Source organism: Urocitellus parryii, chromosome 8 (assembly GCF_045843805.1).
Source record: "Urocitellus parryii isolate mUroPar1 chromosome 8, mUroPar1.hap1, whole genome shotgun sequence".
Classification (NCBI taxonomy): Eukaryota; Metazoa; Chordata; class Mammalia; order Rodentia; family Sciuridae; genus Urocitellus; species Urocitellus parryii.
In genome coordinates this window covers 70,547,478-70,569,169 of record NC_135538.1, presented here as the reverse complement: position 1 = coordinate 70,569,169, position 21,692 = coordinate 70,547,478, and the positions used below count along the sequence as shown (strand labels likewise).

The following is a 21,692-nucleotide window of genomic DNA, read 5'->3' as shown; positions in this document are numbered from 1 at the left end:
TATGCTTTAGTATCTGCTAAGGTCAGAAGTATGGAGCATCTATCTTCCATGCGGTCCTGACAGTACCTAAATTTCCCCACTACCCCAGGTGTGGAATAAGACTGCTGAAGACCCTAGGGATACTCAAATCTCCAGAAGAAAAGCAATGAGAGGAGTGGTCACCTCACTGGGCCATTACCAGTCTTTAACATCTGCTGGCTAATTACTTAATTTGGAATTATCCAGTAGCCAGTAGAATCTATCAAAAAAAAAAAAATTAGGGCTGGGGATGTGGCTCAAGCGGTAGCGCGCTCGCCTGGCATGTGTGCGGCCCGTGTTGGATCCTCAGCACCACATACAAACAAAGATGTGTGTCTGCCGAGAACTAAAAAATAAATATTAAAAATTCTCTCTCTCTCCTCTCTCACTCTCTCTTTAAAAAAAAAAAAATTAAAAAAAAAAAAAAACAGGACTTGTAAGTAGAGAAGGAAAGGAAAGATGAACTAGCACCTTGAACAACAGGGCCGCCTGGGGACTGTGCCCAGCTGATCGGTGGGCTGGGAATGCTCACAATAAAGAAGTAACCAGAAATCAGAAAAAAAACAGGAATTGAAGGCCAACGTGCTTCTCCTTACAGACTTAGCAGGGAAGAGACCCTGCCTTCCTGAGTCTAAGGGGTCGCTCTGGGGAGAATGAGGCATTGTGTGAAATGAACTTCATAATTTCTGGCACATTACAACTGACAGCTTTTTTTTTTTTAATATTTATTTATTTTTTAATTTATCGGCGGACACAACATCTTTGTTGGTATGTGGTGCTGAGGATCGAACCCGGGCCGCATGCACGCCAGGCGAGCGCGCTACCACTTGAGCCACATCCCCAGCCCCTGACAGCTTATTAATTAAGAAAAGTTCTCTGAGAGGTGACAACTTTGAATAGACTCCAGACAGAAAAATAAGACAAAGGTTTAACGAAAGAATTAGGATAAGGTGGTAGCAAAGTGATGGCAAACAGAATGGCTAAAAAGTCCTGGGTTAACGTCAGATTGGGTCCAAGTCCCCGTTCTGCCACTTACTAGCTGCATGTGACACCACACATGTGCCCCTGAGTCTTAATTTCCTCCTCGGCCAGGCTCTGTCAGTGTACACACACCCACATTTTTTCCCCCTTTTTCTTCCCAGCCCAAGCCCAGGCAACAAGAAGGTCCTTTGTGGAATGTGACTACAGCCAGAAGCTTGAGAGGCTCGCTCAACTTTAAGGGGAAGTTAGAATGCCTTTGCTATTAGTATTCTAATAGCAATTCTAATAGGGTCAACAAAGGCTTAGGGATCTGCATACTTAAAAGGAAGAGGCTTCTAGTTACTTTCTATTTACATTATCTGTGGCTCCTTTACATTTCTGGAGGTAGGCTGATCAATGGAACTACTTACATATTCAAGACCTAGGAGTTCTTGAAGAAATCCCAATCCAAAAGGGAATGAATTCTATGGATAATAATAACACTACAAAGAAGAGGATATACAGAAATCCTGAAGATCCCCTGTCCATTTGATAAACTACTTAATAAGGCATATTAAATGAAAACAACTCATATTTTTCAAAGGCATGAAGGTGAAGATCAAATCTTTCTCTACAAAATCCTCTCAAAATCACACTGGTAGGCAACCCAAACACATGATACCATACATAGGTATTTCCTTAACATGCGCATTTGATGACATTTCTGATGTGTTCTGCCTTACCAATGCTCCTTCCTGCAAATAGGGGAAAGTGTTCAAGGTTGCTTTTATCCAGTCCTCTCTTTTACACACTGAGAAATGGATCTGCAGTTTGTCAAGAGGTTTGCAGAAGGAGAAAGTCAACTAGCAACCTGAACACTTTAGGCCAGGAGTGAAAAGTCTATTTAAGTGTGAACCAGAACTAGGCAGAGCCACTGTCACCAGAGAGCTTTAAGGCTTTGGCAGAGGAGGGAGGATAAAAAAACTTTCTTAAAAAGGTAAAAGATATAAAAAGAATATAGGAGGTAGAAAAGAAAGAAAAAAATGAGCAGGAAAGAGGTGGCTATGGTAGGGAGCAAAATTGTCTGAATTTGCTATGGAATCCGGGAAAATGGAATAAAGCAGAAGGTGAACTCAGGTGGACACATAATTATCTTTGACAGACAAGATGCTCTTTCAGACTTGAAGCCATTTCTTATCCAGAACTCCAGGACTTTCCCTTAGTCTATATTATGTCTGTTTTAATATTAAATTGGGAGAGATTTCTAAGAAAAGTAGAGTCGAGTTTCTCTGATACTCTAAATCACTGGTGATGATCACTATGTTTACAAAACATCTAATTTAAGATGATGCTTTCTCTATATAGGTATTACAGGAAGCACTTAACTAAGGTGTGACTTTGGTAGCATGGGGTTGTGGCTCAGTGATAGAGTGCTTGCCTAGTATGCATGAGGCACTGGGTTCGACCTCCAATACCACACAAAAAAAAACTAAATAAACAAAATAAAGGTATTGTGCACGTTTACAACTAAAATTATTTTTTTAAAAATATGGAATACATGGAATTTGCAGGCCACCTGTACACAAGGTTCAAGTTAATCTCTATGTTGCTCCAATTTTCAAAGATGTTACCAAAGTAAGTTGTTTAGGGCACAAAGGATTGAACCTGAGAAACTGATGTGACTCCATTTTTGAAAACAGCTTCTACCTCAAGGCCTGTCTAGTGGGAGGGGGGCATGATCCTTGTCCTTGGAAAAACCCACAGAATGCTCCTAGGCACATACCCACCCTGCCGAGTTGTTTAACAGGAGGGATCTGGGGCGCCAGGTGTCCCTAACTCAGTTACACTAGGTGAGGACCCATAGCAACCCCCTAGCAACCACGAATCAGCGTGAGACAGGGAAAATATATGAAAAGCCTGGTGACCCTCCCAGTAGCTTCAGTGATTGATAACATGGTTAGGCCACCCTGCAGTCTAGCTTATACACTCTTGCAACCTCTCACGGCCTAAACCAATCAGTTCAAATATATCCACCACTTTAACTAACCAATCACCCTTACCCAACTTGTTCCCACCAGTGAATGTGCTAATCAATGTTAAGAGTTGTTGTTTGATTTTCCCGCAGTTATAAAATGATTTGCTGTGTGATGTTGTGACATGACGCATAGAGTATTCCCCAAAACCTATAAAATCTCACTGAACAAAGGACCAGGACTCACTCCCTGGAACTGCTGCCTTGGGAATGGTTATGAGTCCAGGCTCGAGCCTGCAATAAAGACTCCTGTGTGATTGCATCGGATTCGGCTCCTGGGGGTCTACTGGGGTCCCACGAATCTGGCATTACAAACCCAGGAGCATTTATCGTTGAGCTACATTCCCAGTCCTTTTCATTTTTTATTCTGAAACAGGATTTCACTAAGTTGCTGAGACTAGCCTGAAACTTGTCATCCTCCAGCATCACTGGGGTTACAGGCGTGCACCCCTTACCTGGTGAACCCAGCTCTTTTGGAACAAAACGGAATTTCAAGGAAAGGGGCTTACATTTTCACATAGTTGACCCTCTTCTCTAAGCATTTTTTTTTTTTTTTTTGGCAGGGGTGCAGTCCTGGGGATCAATCCTAGGCCCTTGCTCTACCAGTAAGCTATATCTCCAGCTCTTGACCCTCTTATAAAACTCAAGTACTTGTAGCTTATGAAGTGGTCTCAGAAAAGTTTCCTTGACATCTCTTGAGTCATGGTTTTCGTATCAGAAGAATGATTATCTCAACCTTCAAGGAATGATGGGAAGAAAAATCATATAATTTTTAAAATTAGATAAAAAGATAGAGTTGGGGATTTAGCTCAGTGGTAGAGTACTTGCCTAGCATTCAGGAGGCCCTGGGTTCAATCCCAAGAACCAAAAAAAAAAAAAAAAAAAAAAACTTAAGGGAAAAAAGTGATTAATAGTTGAGAAATGATGGATTCACATTATGTACACACTTTCAGGAAGAATCACCTGCTAACCCTGGATCTTCATGCTTCCAGTAACAACCAAACTGTTGCTTTCTCAGATTCTAAGCAGGTGTACAGGTTGCTGTGAAAAATAGGCCAAACTTAGGTAGACTGTGGTGGGCAGCTGTCTTAAGCAAGTTTCCCCTAAAAATTGGGAAGGTCTTTGAGGGGAAAACCAATTTCACTTTCTGATTAAATATTTTATTGTATTTGGTACTGGGAAATGGAACCTAGAACCTGGCACACATTTAATATGATCTTTTAATTCCTTTCCTTGTTATTACAACTTTTAAAGCACAATAATTTTCTAAAGATTTAAAGTCCATGGGTCTAAAATAATAATTAATTATGACGCAAATTGTGGGGTTGTTGTGGAAGAAGGGTTGCTCAGGGGCAGGACTGAGCTACACGTCCAGCCCCTAAGCAATTGTTTTTAATGGCTTCATCATTGCCCCCTTTCTGAAGATTTATCTGGACTGTAGAGGTTAAAGGTAAGACTCACCTTATCTGTGATTAATTACAATGAAAAAAAAAAAAAAAGACTAAGAAGTGCCTAAATCTGTCCCCAACAGAAATAAAGTGCCTGAGAACACTCCTGCTATTCATGAATAAAATATAGGGTGGAAGCCAGAGAAGTGCAATTTAAGTCTCACCTTAGCTGCACTACATTTTCAATGCACAATGTGGTAAAACTCACAAGGTGCTGCTTTAAACATGAAATCAGAGATTCCTTTATAAGCCTCACAGATTGAGGGAAATGAAAATTGCATTATCCACCTCAGTCCACATGTCTTGCACAGTTCCTGACAAAATGCCTTGCAACTAACTAGTGATGCTTGTGGGTCATGCATCACCCTCCTAGGATCCCATTTGCCAGGGTAAGTTTCTGAACCTCATGGGAAAAGTCCAAGGTCTCCACTAAGAACAGGCACTAAACCAAGTCTCTTAGGATGGAGAAGGGAGAAGAATTCACTACAAAAATGCTTTGCTTGAGTTCAAAGTGCATCATATCCATCTTTACTCAGAATAAATAAGTCCCTGTTTTTTATATTCCATTTCTTAAGTTTGAGAGCAGGTAAGTGTGAATTTTACCCAAAATAAAACAGGATTATAATGCAACACATCAAACAGACTTCTGAAGGACACAGGAAGGGAAGCCAAACTCCTGGCTTCTCTACTCCCATCTCCAACTCCCTGGGACCATATCAGTTGGCATGACAATCATCAGGGCCAGTCCTAGCTGGAATTGCAGACGGGAGCCTATCTGCTACAGTAGAAAACAATGTGCTGATAGAGATTCTGCTCTAAGATCTGTATCTCCAAATCAGAGCTAAGGAAACCTGGAAAGAACTTGGGCCAAAGATAACAAAGGAAGTCTGAGATGCAGACCACCTACCTACATCAGGCCCAGGTGGAAAGAGGCCAGGTTTGAGTAATATTTACCAGGGCAAATGTTAATGAACTGCTCTTCTCACTACATTAATATATTCAATACTTTTTTAGCAAGATTCCAGGATGATCCTAAGAACTCACATGGGAAGTTTTATTACAGAAGTCATCAAAACATCAGCTACAGTCAAGTTTGCCTTTAGGTTAGCAGCAAGGAAAGTCTCCAACTCCAGGATCTGGAAAAGCCATTGTTCAGGGAATCTTACCTTTCGGGCATGGTTTTAATTTCACTTTAACTTCAAGTCCCAACATCAAAATTTTAAAAGTTCTCCCTTAAAGAACTGCAGAATAAACAAACAGGTCCTGTGCTTTTCCAGGAATGTTATCTGCCCCAACCCCCACCCCACCTCCAAGGGACAATATTAGATTGCTGACTTTTCTTCTGTTTTTTAAGCATATCACACATGCACCCCATGGTGCACTTACCCTTTCAAATACCTTGCAAATATATCCCCATTCTGCCTCTCCAGAGTCTCCAAAGAATCTGGGAGGAGCTAACAAATGCAATTTGAATAATAATGAAGCAGCTGAACAATTTAATTACAAAAGGTAGCCCCAGAGACTCCATAGAAAGGGTGCAAAGCCTTTCTTTATCTACAAAAATGTGGCCTGGAGATCAACTGTGGGACCAATTAGTGGGAATGCATTAGAGAGAAGTACACAGGTGCACACACCAGTTTAAGCAAACTGGGAATTAGCACAAATCCTCCCAGGAGAGAAGATGGTAGGGAGGGAAAAAGAAAAAAAAAGGTGACTTGGAAAGCTGTTTTCTCATCTGCCAGGCTCAAGGCTAAAGTTTACTTTTTTCTGATTCATTGAAGGTAGTGTCTACTGTATGTAGAATAATCAAAACTGTCCTCAGAGAAAGACTTTGTACAGAGAATTTAAAATAAGTGAATTCTCGATAAAAGTTCTAAAAATATCAAGCCACAAAGGTACTTTTATCCCTTGCCCAATTTCTTCAGTATGAAGGATTAAAGAAGTTAATTCCTTCTCTAAAATACATACAGCTTCACCAAGCATAATGTTATGTTTAACAGCCTTGTTCTACTGACCTTTCCAAGTGACCTTACAACACAGAATCTTTTGCTTGCTTTTGAGGAAATTTTTAGATTGTTCTTTCGGGAATCCTAAAAAGCGCTCAATGTCCTTAGATCTTAAAAAATAAAATACAGGAAGCCTCTACAGGCTGAAGGATAGCTACAACCTGCTTCTTGAACAGGAAATAGTTTGCTTCAGGAGCAAAGAATGCCCTCGCCCCGCGCTCACTCCCAGGCAAGCACTGCCATGCCCAGCTGGTGACACTGAGCGCAGATAAGGTGTCCTAACAACTGTATGTATTTGCCTGGATCCCGGGAAACCCGCGACCGCTCGGCGATTCCCGTAGTGAGCATCCCCCCCCCCCCCAGCAACCGCCCCGAGGGTGCACCCACATTGAAGCCCCAGGACCCCTCCGGTGGCAACGCGGGACAAGACTGACACCCGCAGCTGCAGACGACCCTGCCAGTCACGCTGCCGCCGGCTGCCTTTTTTTAGCCACGACATCTGACCTCCGCTTAAACAGCAGCGTTCAGGGAGAAGTCCCAGGGAGCGCCGGCGATCCTCCCCTTTCCCAATCCCGGGACCCTGCGGAGAGCTCTAGGGGGAGGAGGGGAGAGGCACCAGCCCCGAAAGGGGCCAGAAAGCGCGCGATCCTCCTGGCCAGACGCTTCCTCCTTCCCGCTTCCCCATCGATCACGGTCTCCCCTCCGCCTCCAGCACCGGGATCCCCCATTTTGCTGCTCCAGGTCGCTCCTCTATAGCCCCTCCCCTCCACCCTCTAAGTCCGATCCCCTGGATCCCCTCCAAGTCGGCGGCCCGCGCGCCTGGCCCGGCCGGGGCTGGAGAGACACCGAGAGAAAGGAAAGGGGCGCGAGCTGAGGACTCGCGGGGCCAGGGGCCGAGCGCTCACCTCCCTCCTCGTTCCCACTGTCCGGATCGGCGTCCGAGGAGTCGGGCCCGTCCCCGTAGTCTGCTAGCCCCACCAGTTCATCCTCCTCCTCTTCCTCCTCGTCGTCCTCGTCCTGCGGCTGCGTCTTCCCCAGCACCTGGCTCATCGCGCCCACCGGCCGGCCGACCGTCCCAGGGACAGCAGGGGTCCCGGGCGGGAGCCAAGCCGCCTCGCCAACCGCCCACAACCTATTTCTGAATTGGGGTTTTGTTTGGAGCTTCGCGGGAGCCGGCGGAGGCGGGGGCAGCCTGTACCCAGCGGCGGGCGGCGCCCAGGTCCGGGTCGCGCGGTTCCCAGCGCGCCCCGAGCCCCCTCCCCCGCCCGCCCGCTCGCCCGCTGGCGGAGGAGTCAGCCGGAGCGCGGCAGTTCCTCCCCGAGGAGGGAGAGGGAGAGACTGCGTGACCCGAGTCACCTGACACACACTGTCACACACACATACACACACACGCACACACACGGGTGCGCGCGCTCACCCGGCTGCAGGCACGGCTCGGCGGGGCGCAGGGCCGAGGCCACACACACACACACACACACACACACACACACACTCTCTCTCTCTCTCTCTCTCTCTCTCTCTCTCTCTCTCTCTCTCTCTCTCTCTCACCCCAACGAGGGGTGCGGGGCGGCGCGGCGTCCTCCACCCAAAGAAACACTCACACAGGCACACTCGCCGAGCACTGGCCCCCAGACGCTGCGCTGTCACCCACCGCGGCTGCGCGCCAGGGGCCCCCACGCGGAGCTACTGCACGTGGTCCGCAAAGGCGGCTGAGCCGCTGGGGGCTGGGGGTGCAGGGAGGCTGCACATCCCGAGAAACCTCCTCGCATCCCGCTACATACACACCAGCAGTGCCTTTCCTTGGGCCGCAGTCTCCAACTTTCAGTCCTGGGCTAAGGTTCGGGTCCCAAACAGGCTTTCCCCCAACACTGCTGCGCCCAGGCCCCCACCCCAGAGCAGCATGCCTGCCGAGGACACCAGGTGGATGCTGAAGTACCCCGAGGAAAGAACTCAGGGAAATGCTCAGCGGCAGTGCAGTCTCCATAGCAATTGCTTTTTAATGTGTCTTTATGGTTCAAAGTGTTTCCCACCAAGAATATTCAAAACTCAGGCCTACGCAGATATAAATGTTTCTGAAGAAATCACATGCCTAGTGGCTGCCTAGACTAAATAATAATTCTTCTGCAGCCTTTTGGAAAAGGTCTCAGGTGTACAACGCGCTCAGGGGCTATTCAGAGCCACCTACTCAAGTCTCATTGTTGCATAGACTGTAATCCCACATGAAATGTTTCCAGGCTTTTGTGGGAGGGGTGTGTGTGTGTGTGTGTGTGTGTGTGTGTGTGTGTTTAGGGGGTGAACAATTTTCAAATAGGAAAAGCAACGATGTGGGGGTGAGACTAAAACGTGCTTTCTTCCTTCATAAGCTTTTCACCACAGGACATACTGTACCCACCCTCCCAGAGTACTGGAAAAAAAAAATCACGTGGATGAACTTCCTTCTGTTAAACACAATAAGAAAAAACCAGCTGGCCAGCAAGGTGATCCAGATCCTACAGGTGCCTGCAGTTCAGCAGGTGTTGTGACAGAGGAGAAAGGGAGAAAGGCAGCTCAGGCTGAAGACTGTCTGGGCCCCAAGGGTGCAGTTTCTTTACTGAGCACTACCTGCTGGGGATTACTAGTGGGGTCCAAGGATGCTAAGGGCAGAAATAGAGGAGCTCTAGTTCTGCCAAATCATCACTTGTGTCCTGGATTATTTAGTATTCCTGGGTGTTGAAAGTAGATGTAAACATCTTCTAGTGGGTGGCTGCTTCTGATAGGAAAGTCCTAGATTTTCCAGGTGGACAAAGTGTAACTTGGTATGACTGCATGGGTCAAGGTCCTTCCCAGGAGAAAACTGAAAAACCTTTAAGTGAAGGGACAATTTGTAGAGTTGTGGGCAGAATTTGGGGAATCAACACAAGAATTTGCAATAGTGGGAAGATATTACCACTTCTAAATTTATAAAGGAGAGAATAAATAAAGTTATACTTCGGAGAGAGGCAAAAAAAAAAAAAAGGCATTTTAGCTGAAGGGGAAGTAGCCACTGCTGGAACCATCTGACATTCAGGACACAGCAGTAGAAGGAAATACCCAGAACTCTCCAATCACACCTTCCCACCACTCTTTTGTAGAAGTTTCCCTTTGGTCAAATCCAAGGGGAAACCAGAGGACAAGAAAGCCTGGACCTAGTGGAGACAATAATGAGTAGGGAGGGCAGACTACTCCAGCAGGTAGTGCTCCCAGACTGGAGTGGGATACAAACAGCATAACCAGCATAAGCAGGCTCTACTTCAATACTGTCTCTTCATCAATAAAACATTATCCCCTAAGAGTTATTAGGAAGATTAAAGGAAAATGAAATAAAACTCAGGTTCTTTCCAAGTTCATTTCCTAGGGGTAATTTTTCTAGCACATTTTTATCCTTTCTATAAAAGGAAGCCCTGGGGAAGAAGACTTTCCCAGAATGACCATGAAGACTTGCTTCTCTTCCAGAGCTAGCCTACTAGCCTGGGAAAGCCTTTGAGCTGGCCTGATTCAAGCTGCAGAGAGCTACTTATAAGACCCTAAAAGACAGAATAGCATCATCCCAGACTCAGACCTACTAGGGCATCCATGCGGTGGTTACTAAGTGTATATGCCCCATGGACCCAGGGGTGGCCGTTCCCCAAGAAGAGAGCTCTTGGGAGAAATACCAGCAATAGATCAGAGCACACCCTATTTGAGAATAAGACCATCTTGAGAATAAAAAGGAGCAAGTACCACAAAAATCAAATGAAAATAAAGTTTTCAATTATTCTCTACTCACAGCTAGATAAAAGAGTGATATACAGGTTAAAGACATTCTAATTCACTGTCATTTGAGAAATATATAGTATTAGCAAAGTTTGAATAAATAAGACAGGAAAACATGTATTGCTTTTCATTTTTTGCTATTATTATTCAATACTGTCAGTTTTCAGACAAGAGACTTGTTGGGAAAAAAATCCTTGGAACAATTCTAGAATTTAAAAATCATTTGTGTGAATTCTTGTTCAGAATTTAAATAAAAATTGAAAAACAAGACAAGAACCCTAAAAGTCTTTTAGAAACCCAGTGTGGGATCTGCTCAGTGAATTAGTGGCTATCTTGGCCATTCTTTGTCCTGGAGCTCAGCTTGTCTGTGGATGTCTCTCTACCAGAGTGTTCTCATTCTTTGTATGTAACCATGGCAAGTGGCCTTACACTTGACCAAGGCTTAGGACATGTACAAAAGAAAAGAAAAGAAAAAAAGAGAGTGTAGAGGGATAGAGAAGGGAAAGGTAGAGATTTCTTAATACAGACCTAGCGTATTTTGAGAAAAACTTTAGGAAGAGGGAGAAGACAAGATTTCTACTCACTGTAATCCTTGGGAAATGCCACAATGAGGTAAAAATGAACTGTGAACTATAAACAAGTACTTAGGAATGAGCTGATATGCAAGAAATGATAGCTTGAAGACTCCATCCTCCAGGAGTCCCTGAAGATTTTAAGGAATCACAATAAAATGAAAATTAAATGCTTTTTATTGGGCAGGCCAGAGGGATACTGGGGATTGAACCCAGGGGCACTTAACCACTAAGCCACATCCCCAGTCTTTTTTAATTTTTTATTTGAAACAGGGCTTTGCTAAGTTGCTTAGGTCCTCAATATGTTGCAAACACTGACCTCAAACTTGCAATCCTCCTGTCTTGGCCTCTTCAGTCACTGGGATTACAAGATGAATTTTGTTTCTTGCCCATTATTTTCTAAAAGTAAATGGAGATTTTTCCATAAATGAGGTACTATTTCAAAATAATGTGAACTTCAAAATATTGAATAAGTAATATTATCTTCCCTACTTTATAGATAATAAAACTGAGGTTACACAATTTACCCAGGTGCCACAGGAAGAAGAATGGCAGAATTACTTGAAATTCAGGCACCTCTTATGTGAGAATTTATTCCTATTTAATGGCCAAGGCTAAAGGCTACATTACACCATTGAACTGAAAAGGGTGGGAGGGAATTAAAGAGCTGGCTTCCAATCTCCTAGGTCAAGAAGAAAATCTCATCCTGTTTGGGGATACAAGCCTGAAATCCCAGCTACTCTGGAGGCCAAGGCAGGAGGATCACAAGTTTGAGGCTGGCCTTGGCAATTTAGCAATATCTTCGGCAATTTAGTGAGACCCTACCTGAAAATTTTTTAAAAATAAGGGACTGGGGATGTTGCTTAGTTAGTAAAATGCCCCAGGGTTTAGTCCCCAGTCCAAAAAAGAAAGAAAGATCAAGAACCCACATAAACACTCAAAAATTTGTCTGCTTTCTTAGGCCATTTAATTTATAGGCTTTCACTGAGAGGAAGGGGGGGTGGGTGCTGAAAAACTTCTTAACCAACAAAAGAGAAAACTTCTTGTTATAATAAAATTGTCCATTGTCATCATTCCTTTTATTTAGAACACAACCATCAAGTGATTCAGTTCCTTTTCTGGTTTAAATGGCCATATTACACTGTATGCTAAACTAAAGCAGAAAATCTAAATGTACTTTTGCTTGAAATTCTGAGTTTTAAAGGCCAAAAGTTTGTTTCCTTATTTCAGTGAATTATTTTGCTGTTACCAATTAGATGTCTTGTGACAAAGAATATGAGAGCTATTTAAAAGAAACCTGCACAATGTAGGCAGAGTAATTGCAGTCCTGAATAGGGCAAACAATTAAATACAGCCTGCATCCTGCATCCTAGGGTATTTTGAGGCATCTCATGGCATTGTGCCTGGTTCCTGGGATTCACATGTTGAAAGCTTTTCACGCTTTCTTTTTAAATATGTATTTAAAGCTATTCACTCTCTCTCAAAGCAAACAAAGAAAAGAGCCTGCTGCAGGATCTTGCTGGACTCCTTATATCCAGAGAACCCAATCAGATTTCTCAAGAGGGCAGCTCAGAGCCTCTGTCTCACCTAAGACAGTTGATGAAACTCATGAAATCATGAACATTCATGAAATCATGTTCACTGAGGCAGACCATCATGGAAAGAGATTTTATTAAAATAATGTTCAACTATTTTAAAAACATACATATGGTAAAAGAACCCAGGGCTAGGAATGTGGCTCAGTGGTGTTTGTCTAGCATGTACCAGGATCCAGGTTCAGTCCCCAGCACCATAAAAACATACTGTGGGAATAACAACAAACCCTAACAGCACAAAAGAATATCTACTGAAAAGTTAATTTCTCTCTCTCCTCTGACTATAATCAACCCCCATTCTCAGAGGGAAACACTCTGCCCTTAAATGAGCAAACATACTCATTGCCATTTTAGAGATTTATATTTTATAACATTTTTTTTTCTTTTTTTTGGGGGGGGAGAGGCAGTGGAGGGGATTGGGACTGAACCCAGAGGCTACATCCCAGACCTTTTAACTTTTTTATTTAGAAGCAAGGCCTCATGAAGTTGCTTAGGGCTTTGCTAAATTGCTGAGGCTGGCCTTCAACTTGTGATCCTTCTGCCTCAGCCTGCTGAGTTGCTGAAGGGGGGGGGGGTGCTTCATCCTTTTAATCTTTGACTAATGCTAAATAAATAAACAAATAAATGGAAATTGGTGGGATGTTTTTAGTGTTCTTTGAAGAAATAAACAGAGAAATGTGATTTACAGGGATAGTCAGAGAAGACCTCTCTGAAAGAGAGCTAGCACAGAGAAAGTAAGGATGGAAAGAATTACTCTGAAGGTGTATCACCAGCTGGAAAAACCAAGGAAAAAGGTCAGGTCTTGGTGTTGGAGGAACCAAAAGGTCTGTGTAAGGTAAGAGGTAGCCACAAGCCTTTTTGGACAGGTTGGGAGTTTGGATTTTATTCTAAGCACCACTGGAAGCATTAACAATTTTTAAGAAGAGAGGAGACATGGGTGGTTTGCTTTGATAAAAGCTAACTCTGATAGATTGTCTCTGAAGATAACCACAACCATCCATCCCAACCCATGTGCCCTTTTGCAAATGTGACTTTGTCACTCCTCCCCTCCGTTACTCTCCTTCTTGAATCTGGGCAGTCCCTGTGACTTGCTTTAGTCAGTCGCTTTCCTTTAGTCACACTTGAGTATGGTAGAAGTGACAGGGACATGGTGCAGCTTCTAAGAGACTGAAATGTAAGATATGGTTGCTTCCTTTTAGCTTTCTTGTAACCTTGAACCACCATGAAAAGAAGTTGAGGCTAGCCTGCTGGAGAGGCTCCATCAGCAGAGAGACCCTGAAGGGTGACCAAGCACACGGTCACAGTTACACAGGCCCCAGTACTCAGCTATTCCAGCTGAGGGTCCAGACATGTGAATGACACCATATTGGATTCTCCTGCCCAAACTTCAGTTCCATGCACAAGTGTGGCTCTGACCAGGCGACAGACTCTCTTCCAGCTGAATGCTGCTCAGCTAACACAGAATCATGAACAAACAAAATGAGTGTTTTTAAAGAACCATGGAAACTTTGAGTTGCGTGGTTATGCAACAGTAGATAACTGATGGACATACTCAGGCTGATGTGGGGAAAATGGATTGTAGGGGCCATCAGGGTAGAATGAGAAATAATAGTTCAGAGGCCACTGTGGTTGCCCAAAAGATAAACAAGAGGGAATAGAGGAAACGGAGAGAAGTGGGTAGATTTGAAATAAGTTTACGAGGTAACGTAAGATTTGTTGACGATTTTGACATTGGAAGTCAGTGAAATATTCCTCTGAGGCATTTCGTTTGAGCAATCAGATGTACGGAAATGAAGTTTATTAAAAAAGTAAGTCTCACATAGGAACGGGTTTATCCTGCAATTTCAATATCGATTATGTTATTATTTTTGTTGCTTTTGTTTGCAGTTCTGGGAATCAAACCTAGAGCTTTATGCTGTTAAACCAGTACTCTTGTACTGAACTACACCCCCAGCCCTGTCATCTTGTCTCTTTGACATAAATAATGAAGTTTTCCAATTGCAAGCCATGACATTTGTGTTATCCAGGAAAAGTCCTAAACTAATGAGTTAAAATTTCTGTTTACAGACATTTATAATTTTTTTGTTATATCTTTGTGGATCTTTAAGAACAAACTTTTGACATCATAATGCCCTACCATGAAGCAAAAAGCTTTTGACAGTAGAGTCAGCAGAACAGAGGTATTAAGAACTCCAAGTGTCTATAGATCGGTTTGGACTTGGCAACTCCTACTTTGAGATAGTTACCCCAACTTGTATACTCAGTGATGGAGGAAGGCAGATTCTCCAAGACAAATAATCTTATTACAAATCCAGTATGGCTGGGTGAGGTGGTGCACACCTGCAATCCCAGTGGCTCAGGAGGCTGAGGCAGGAGAATCACAAGTTCAAAGTCAGCTCCAGCAATTTAGTGATGCCTTAAGAAACTCAATAAGACCCTGTCTCTAAATAAAATACAAAAAAGGCTGAGGATGTGCCTTAATCGTTAAGTACTCCTGAGTTCAATCCTTGGTACAAAAAAATAAAAAATAAAAAATCCAGTAGAGCTGGGCACAGTGTTGAACACTGGTAAACCCAGCTCTTGAGGCAGGAGGATCAAAAGTTTGAGGTCAATCTGAGCAACGTAGCAAGACTCTGTCTCAAAATAAAAAATAAAAAGAGTAGAGGGAGGTGTAGCTCAGTGTTAAAGTGCCCTTGGGTTCAATCTCCAGTACCACAAGAAGCAAAAACAACAACAAAATTAATCCACTCAATGAAATCCAGAATCTGCTACTTATACATTTCATTTCTTTTACTTTACAAAAGTGTAGAAGACACTGTTGTTAGCTACTTACCAGCCATTCCCAAACCCCTTCCTTAAGTCTGCTTCTAAGCTAGAGATGAAAAAGTCAGATACTCAATCTCTTAAGACTCTTTCGCATCTGGCCAGTCAGATGTAAGTGGAAATCCTGCTGGGGAACTAATAGGAAAGAATTTACCTCCTGATAAGAGAGGCTGATGGGAGAGTCCCCCAAAGGCACCCTTTGAGCACAGTTGTAAGGCTTCTGATGATGAGAACACCTTGGGTGACCAGTGTCGTCTTGACTTTCCAACCCTATGAGAATGCAGGACATTATGAACCAATTGTCACAAGATAGCTCTGCAAAGAATCACTTTCCTTGAACTGACCAACACTGGATGAGCAGGTAATGGTGGTTAACAGTAAGAATATGGTACTTGGAGGTGGAGAAGCCATCTTGCATATATGAGGTAACAGGCATAAGATTAAAAACCTATCACAGGACAAGGTGTGGTGGTGCATGCAACTTGGGAGGCTGATAGAGAAGAATTTCAAGTTCCAAGTCAGCCTGAGCAACTTACTGAGACCCAGTCTCAAAATTTTTAAAAAGGCTGGAGATGTACCTTAGTGGTGACGTGCTCCTGGTTCAATCCCTAGTTTCACAGAACAACCCAAAACTATGTAGAAATCTGAAGCTGGGCTCTTGTAAACGTCTGATTTTAAAAGGACAAAGAGGAAGAGAAGCTATTTCCAGATTACAGTATAAGACTCTAGTAACTTCATAGACCCAATTTGGACATAGTCTTCCATGCCTTCTTTTCAACCTGACTTTGTTTTGCTTTACTAATGTTCTTCATTGATACCAGCTATTGCCAGCAGTGAGACTTTTTGTATTGATACTTGTGTGGAGTATCTATCTATCTTTTTTTTTTTTTTTGCAGGGCATGGGGATCAAACCCAAGGCCTGGGGCATACCAGGCAAGTTCTCTACCAATGAGCTACGTCCCTATCCAGAATTTCATGGAATCTTGTTCCTTGAGGTCTGATACTGATTCATCATTATCAGATTCTTTTCCACACCTATATAGGGCACAGGGAATCAAGATGGTGGTAAAAAAAGAGCCTAAACTTCTTCCCTTCTTCCTTCATGAGGTGTTTTTTCTTTTTTGGTACCAGGGATTAAATCCTGGGGTGCTTAACCACTGAACCACACCCTCAGCCCTTTTCATTTTTTATTTTGAGACAAGGTCTTGCTAAGTTGCCTAGGGTCTCACTTAGTAGCTTAGGACCTCACTAAGTTGCTGAGGTTGGCCTTGAAATTACAATCTCCTGCTTCAGCCTCCAAAGTCACTGGGATTATAGGCATGTGCTACCACATCTGGCTCATGAGAAAATTAAAAATCTATTCCTTAAGTCAGTACTTCCCCACTTTGTTCAATCATGACACACATAGAAAATGAAAGTATTTGTATGATGCATTGATATAAATGGACAGATTGCTTGTAACCAGAACACCTTGGTCACATGGGGCCCTGTCATGCTGCTCCAAAGTCTAAGGAGATCAGTATTTTGTCCATATCTGTAACCTATTTATGACACACAAGTGATAGTGACAAACAAGTTGGGAAGTTCTGTTTAAGTCACAAAGGTGAGCCATTACATCACAAAAGGTGGGGCCTAAAGGGAGGTCTTAGGTTGTCAGTGGATTGAATTCAGCGAGGCCCTAAGCAACCTAGTGAGACCATCTCAAAATAAGAAATAAAAAGGGCTAGGAATGTAGCTTTGTAGTTAAATACCCCTGGGTTTAATCCTCATCCCCAGTAGCAGTCCCCTCTCCCGCAAAAAAAGGAAAGATGACAATTTTCTCTCCAAATTGCAAGAGTAGCAAACAATTTCTTGCTCCAATTACACGAGAGCTGTAGAATTCCTGTGGCTATCCTATTTCTTTACTATTTCATTTGTCTTCTCATTTTAGGATTCCAATTGGAGAAGACATTCTTCGGGCATATTTTCATGGTGGAGGACTAAAACCCAGGATGGTAGGAAAAATACTAAAGGACATAATATATTAAAGTTTCTACTCCAACCTGGTATTGACCAAGGCAAGTCAACACAAGCTCAAAGTCAATAGAACACAGAAGTCATATTATATAATATATAGGAAAGTATGGCAAAGGTGGAATGGAAGAAATAATTGTGAATGAACTATGAAATCCACCACATAAATTTACTATGATTCCAAAGCCAAATTCCAAGTTTTTCATCTTGGCAAACCAATTCTAAAATGCCCATGGAAGACCAAAGGGCTGAGAATTCTTGAGATCCTTTTTTTTTTTTTTAATATTTATTTATTAGTTATTGGCGTACACAACATCTTTGTTTGTATGTGGTGCTGGAGGATCGAACCCGGGCCGCACACATGCCAGGCGAGCGCGCTACCGCTTGAGCCACATCCCCAGCCCCTCTTGAGATCCTTGTAAAGGATAAAAAGAAGTAAGTCAGGGAAGGACTCCCATAATCGGAAATCAAGATTTTAAGTAAAACTACAGATCATCAGGCAGTATGGTACTAACACAGGGATAGACAAATGGAACAAAGTGGAAGACCTAAAACAGAACCATACATACATGGAAACCTATTATAAGATACCTCTAGCATTGCAAATCTGATAAAGAAATACATTGCAGATGAAATGTAGATGGCAAAATTTTAAATCTTTTGGACGAAAACCTGGGAGAATATTTTTATTTTCTTGGGGTCAGGACTTCTCAAAACACATGAAATGGTGGAAGACATGACCAATTAACAAAAGAGGAAATGAGGATGGTTATTGAACATTAAAGATGTGTTGGGTGTGGTGGCGCTAGCCTATAATTCTAGCAACTAGGGAGGCTCAGGCAAGAGGATCACAAGTTCAAGGCCAGCCTCAGCAACTCAGTGAGGCCATAAGTGACTTCATGAGATCCTTTCTTAAACTAAAAAATAAAAAGGGCTGGGGATGTAACTCAGTGGTAAAGAATCCCTGAGTTCAATTGCCAGCACAAATAGAAAGAAAGAGAGAGAGAGAAAGAGAGGGAGGGAGGAGAGAGAGAGAGAGAGAGAGAGAGAGAGAGAGAGAGAGAAAGAGAGGGAGGGAGGAGAGAGAGAGAGAGAGAGAGAGAGAGAGAGAGAGAGAGAGAAAGAAAGAAAGAAAGAAAGAAAGAAAGAAAGAAAGAAAGAAAGAAAGAAAGATGGATGGATGCTCAACCATACCGGTAGTTGGGTAAATACAAATTACAACCATTATGAGAAATTGTTTTACATCCACAAAGAGAACAAGTGTTGGTAAAGATGCAAGGCCAGGGGAACTTTCATATACTGCTAATGGGAATGAACATTGGAACAACCAGTTTCAGAAACAAGTTGGCAAACCAATTCTAAAATGCCCATGGAAGACCAAAGGGCTGAGAATATGTCACACACATACCTTAACACCTAACAATACCACTTCTAGCTATTTATCCTAAAAAACATTCTTGAACACATGTAGCATGTGTAGTAGGAATAATATTTAAGGATGTGCAATGGACATGGTGGTGCATTTTATAATCCCAGAAACTCAGGAGGCTGAGATAGAAGGATTGCAAGTCCGAGGCTACTCTGAGCAACTTAGTGAGACCCTGTCTTAAAATAAAAATAAAAAATGACTGAGGGTGTTGCTTATTTATAGAGCATCCCTAGGCTACCCCCCAAACCCCCGACACCCCCACCCCCCAAAAGAATGTTCATAGAAATATTGCTTGCAATAGGAAAAACTGGAGACAACCCAATGTTTGTTCAAAACAGAGTGGATAATTAAATTGTGGTATATTCTTTTTTTTTTTTTTTTTTTTTTTTTGGTACCAGGGGTTGAACCCAGGGGCACTTAACCACTGAACCACAAGCCCAGCCTTTTTTATATTTTATTTAGAGACAGGGTCTCATTGAATTGCTTAGGGCTTTATGGCTTTGAATGCACAATCCTCCTGCCTCAGCCCCCCGAGCTGCTTGGGTTACAGGTATGCACCACCGCTGCCAGGAAATTGTGGTGTATTCTTACAACGAAATACTATATAACAGAGAAATCAAATAGTTTAATCTGAGAACTACAATGCTGAACGAAAAATGCAAGTTGCATAAGAATCGTGTAAATTTGTTTCATTAGCCAAAAGTTCAAGGACAAGCTAAAATGAACTATGTAGTGTTTAGGGATACATGTACTGGTGATAAGAGAATTCTTAAACCAAAATTCAGGATGGTGGTTTTCTCTTGAGAAAAAGGATACCATCACAGGGGGCATACTGAAGGCTTCTTGTTTGAATGGAAACTTCAGCAAAGCCAGTATGAAGTGGCAGAGACAGAAGCCAGAACAGCGTGCTGAAGGTTGAAGTGAAGCTAGCAGCAAGAAAGGTAGCTAGTGCAGTAAACTCATTAAATAAATGTTGCTGGAAATAGAAGCAGATTATGTTATCACAAAATAGTCAACCTCGTGTCTTGTAGAGCAGACTTCTTTATGATGAGGTAGAAGAGTGGGTGGTGGGGCGGCTATATGAAGGTGACTGTGAGGGAGCTGAATGGAGCTGTGGGTTGGGAACTTTCCCCTCACACAGAGGGAGATTTAGGAGTCTGCTTTCATTGGTTGCACTGAACTGTGTGCCCCTTGATGATCAAGTAAGATCTCCAAGCAGCTCAGCCACTGTCTGCCTTGGCTCTCATGAGGCCCCCTTGCCAGGAATTCCCATTAATCAAAGTCTGGGAACAAATGCAGACTAGTCTGCCTTGGAATGCTCACATGTCTTGCAGCCTGGCTTGGGCTTTCTGTTTTTTTTTTTTTTTCCCCAGAGTGATTGCTCTGACTGCCCATAAATATAACTTGAAACCCCACCTCATCATGACTTTATGGTGGTACTCTAAAAGCCTCTTATGGAAATGAACCATTCTGCATCTTTGGAAGTTTATTCAAGGAACAAGTTAGGAAAACTCCTTGATTTGGAAAAGTAGAAACACAGAAAGGATCACATTGAAAACTCATATGTATATACCTTGCCTTTAGGGGTTCTCCTGGAGCTTCATTGTGACCTGATAAAGAGAAACTTGGAGCTACTAATCAATAGGGAAAGGAAAAGTGTTATCATAAGAGTCCAGGTGGGGAACAACAGGGATTGGGAACAAATATGGAAGCCAAAGAACACTTAGAAGGGAGGTTTCACTCCCTTGCAAAATAAAACTGCAGCTATGACTACAGGGTTGGGAGAAGTTCTCAAAATAGTTGGTAAAATCAAACACTTACATTCCCTTAGTGTGGGCAGGGGTCTTGGGATTTCTCCTGCCTGTGCTCCCTTATAGAGAGAAACAAATATCTTAAGGAAAAGTGGGTGATTCTCATGTTTCTTTTCCCCCTGGAAACCAGGCCTATTTCAGAGGGGATAATAAAATCAAGTTGATAATAAGCCTGTCCCAAACCTCAGGTAAGACTGAAGCTCCATCTTCAGGACTCCACCTACATGTAGCAAGCCATGAAGATTGTCTTGGAATGTCCTTCACATAATCTAGACTGAAAAATAGCCTTGATCATCAGAGTCTGGTCATCGTAGCTGCAACAAATCTAAATAAGCAAACTCTCTAAAGTAACCTTGAGCTTCTATTAGCTTTTATCCTGCACTCATGATATATCTCTTAGTTATATTCCTAGAACTGACTACCCTAGTCTATGTTCAGGGAGCTTTTCTAGGTAAGACTAAGGAAGTAACAGGAAAAGAAAATAGACAAAACCAGATTAAAATAATGGTGTGTAAAGTGAGGTAAGAATATGGGGGTAGGGATCTCTCAGTGTTTTTGCCTGTTCCATATGGGATAGTTTTGACAAGCTACTTACTGACAATCTGTTTGAAATAAAGTCTTCCCTTCCCCTCTCCAGCTACTTCAATGAGCCTGAGTCATTCATGGCTTGCTGTTGTTTAGCTTCCGCTGAGCCGGCCCCAGTCAATGAACTCTGGATGTAATAGAAACAACTACTTGCCTACAGGTTGAGGATTGGAGGTTTGTCCTCTCAATTCTGCTCTCCCTCAGTCACTTGGCAATCCCTGAGCGGAAAACCTCGTCCTACTCCAGGCTCCCTTCCACTATTCAGAAGGAGGCCTCTCCTGGCCCAAGGCTGGGCGTCCCAGCAGGGAACAAACGCTGAGCAGCCCCGAGGGCTTTGGTGGTCCCGCCGTCACCCCGGGCCCCCGCTGTGCTCCAGCAGGCCGCTGCGGGGCGCTGCGGCCCCAGAATAGGAGCCTCGGGCGGGGTGGGACGGGGCGGGGCGGAGGGCCCTGCGCTCTGCGGGCGCGGCGGGCGCGGCGGGCTCGGCCACAGGTAACCTGCGGGAGCCGCGAGCGCGGAGGGGCGTGCGGGCGGCTGGAGGCGGCGGCGCTGGGCTGCGCCGAGGCCCGGGGGGCCGCCCAGCCAGCGGGAGTCGGTCGGATCGTCACCCCTCGCTTCCTACCCTGTAG

General features: G+C 43.4%; 1 protein-coding gene across 1 annotated transcript in view; it reads right to left on the bottom strand.

The window, feature by feature from the left end:
• Window positions 1-7,794, bottom strand: part of Rragd (Ras related GTP binding D) — a 40,900-nt gene extending 33,106 nt beyond the window's left edge. The window contains exon 1 of the mRNA XM_026411226.2: window positions 7,370-7,794. Coding sequence (XP_026267011.1) covers window positions 7,370-7,514 — 145 coding nt within the window. The 5' untranslated portion in view covers window positions 7,515-7,794. The remainder of the gene's footprint in view (window positions 1-7,369) is intronic.
• Window positions 7,795-21,692: the final 13,898 nt, after the last annotated feature.